Below are 1,775 nucleotides of genomic sequence, written 5' to 3'. Positions count from 1 at the left end.
GACCTTAAATCCCATCCAGTGCCACCCCTGCCATGGGCAGGGACACCTTCCTCTCTCCCAGGTTGCTCCAACCTGGCCTGGGACACTCCTGAGGATCCAGGGGCAGTTTGGTCCAAGCTTCCCCTTGTTCCCGTGGGAGGTGTCCCTGCCCAGGGCAGGGGTTGGAATGAAATGGTCTTTAAGGTCCTTCCCACCCAACCCATTCCAGGATTCTGGAGCCCCTCTGCTCTGGAACCAGGCTGGGAGAGCTGGGGGGTTCCCCTGGAGAAGAGAAGGCTCCAGGGAGAGCTGAGAGCCCCTGGCAGGGCCTGAAGGGGCTCCAGGAGAGCTGGAGAGGGACTGGGGACAAGGGAGGGAGGGACAGGAATGTCATCAGCACAGGGGGAGAGAGGGAGCTTTCCATCGGCTTCATTTCGCGTTTCTGGGTTATAAAATATTTAAAGCCCGGGAATAAAACGCTCCAGTGCAAAATTCCTGGCCCGTGTTCCCAGAGCCAGGCAGGGAAGGGAGCTCCAGTGAAACCCAACCAGCCAGGGGGAGCTCTGGAAGGGAAACCAGTTCCAGGGGGATTTAAGCTCCCACAACCTCCCAGCTGGAATATTTGTGTTCTCCTGGAGTGGGACACGTTTCCCCCCCTTTCTTATTTAATCTTGGCCCGTGGAATGAATCCGAGTTGTGGATTTATGGGGTCAGGGATAATGCTGGAGGTTCCTGGGTTTAGTTAAATCTGCTCCTTTCTGGCACTTCCCCGGTGCAGGAGCGTGGAAGGAGGAATTGCCACCAGGATACCCCTGGGAGGGGGGGGTCAGGAATCCCAACCTGACTCTGCCTCCTCTTTGCAGGGCCAGGGATGACAAACCCTCGCTCTGGGAGTGCTTTGGGCTCTCTCCTTCTGTCCTGATGCTCCTTTTTGGGTATCAGGAGGGATTTCCTCCTGGAAAGGGTGGTCAGGCCTTGGCAGGGGCTGCCCAGGGACTGGGGACAAGGGATGGAGGGACAGGACACAGGGAATGGCTTCCCAGTGCCAGAGGGCAGGGATAGGTGGGATATTGGGAAGGAATTGCTGTCTGTGAGGGTGGGGAGGCCCTGGCACAGGTTGGACAGTGAAGCTGTGGCTGCCCCTGGATCCCTGGGAGTGTCCAAGGCCAGGTTGGAGCAACCTTGGAGAGTGGAAGGTGTCCCTGGGTGGGACTGAGTGGGATTTAAGGTCCCTTCCAACATGAACAATTCCATAATTCCATGTTTCTGACAGCTCTGAGTATCCAAAGGATAAATATTGTCAGTAAATTAAGGGATGAACTGGTGATAACTCCCCTTCCAGAGGCATCCTGGCTTTCCCACTGAGCATCCAAGAGCTGCCCAGAGCCAGAGGTCCTGTGGCTCCAGCCCTGCAGAGCCAGGGCAGGACACACCAGGAGTGCCAGGATTTCCATGGGAAGACAGGAACCACTCCCTCTACCCACTTTCTCTGACAATCCTTTTGTTTCCCCTGGTGGGATTTTAGGAGCATTTCTGGAGCTTGGACAAGACAGAAAACAAGATCCCACCCCAGCTGATCCTCCAGATCTGGGACAACGACAAGTTCTCCTTCGACGACTATTTGGGTGAGCTGGGGGAGGTTTTTGGCTCCATCCCTCCCGGGGCAGCAGGAAGGGAAAAATTCCTGGAAAATGGTGCCTGGAAAAGCTGGGGCTGCCCCTGGATCCCTGGAAGTGTCCAAGGCCAGGTTGGACGGGGCTTGGAGCAACCTGGGATAGGGGAAGGTGTCCCTGCCC

At 56.6% G+C, this 1,775-nt stretch overlaps 1 protein-coding gene across 1 annotated transcript in view; it reads left to right on the top strand.

Moving 5' to 3' along the window:
- Nucleotides 1-1,775, top strand: part of LOC103765061 (dysferlin) — a 63,491-nt gene that overhangs the window by 45,946 nt on the left and 15,770 nt on the right. Inside the window, exon 10 of the mRNA XM_029963727.1 lies at nt 1,505-1,702. Coding sequence (XP_029819587.1) covers nt 1,505-1,702 — 198 coding nt within the window. The remainder of the gene's footprint in view (nt 1-1,504; nt 1,703-1,775) is intronic.

Source organism: Manacus vitellinus, unplaced genomic scaffold (assembly GCF_001715985.3).
Source record: "Manacus vitellinus isolate BGI_N305 unplaced genomic scaffold, ASM171598v3 scaffold_61_pilon, whole genome shotgun sequence".
Lineage (NCBI taxonomy): Eukaryota > Metazoa > Chordata > Aves > Passeriformes > Pipridae > Manacus > Manacus vitellinus.
This window is presented reverse-complemented; position numbering and strand designations above follow the sequence as displayed.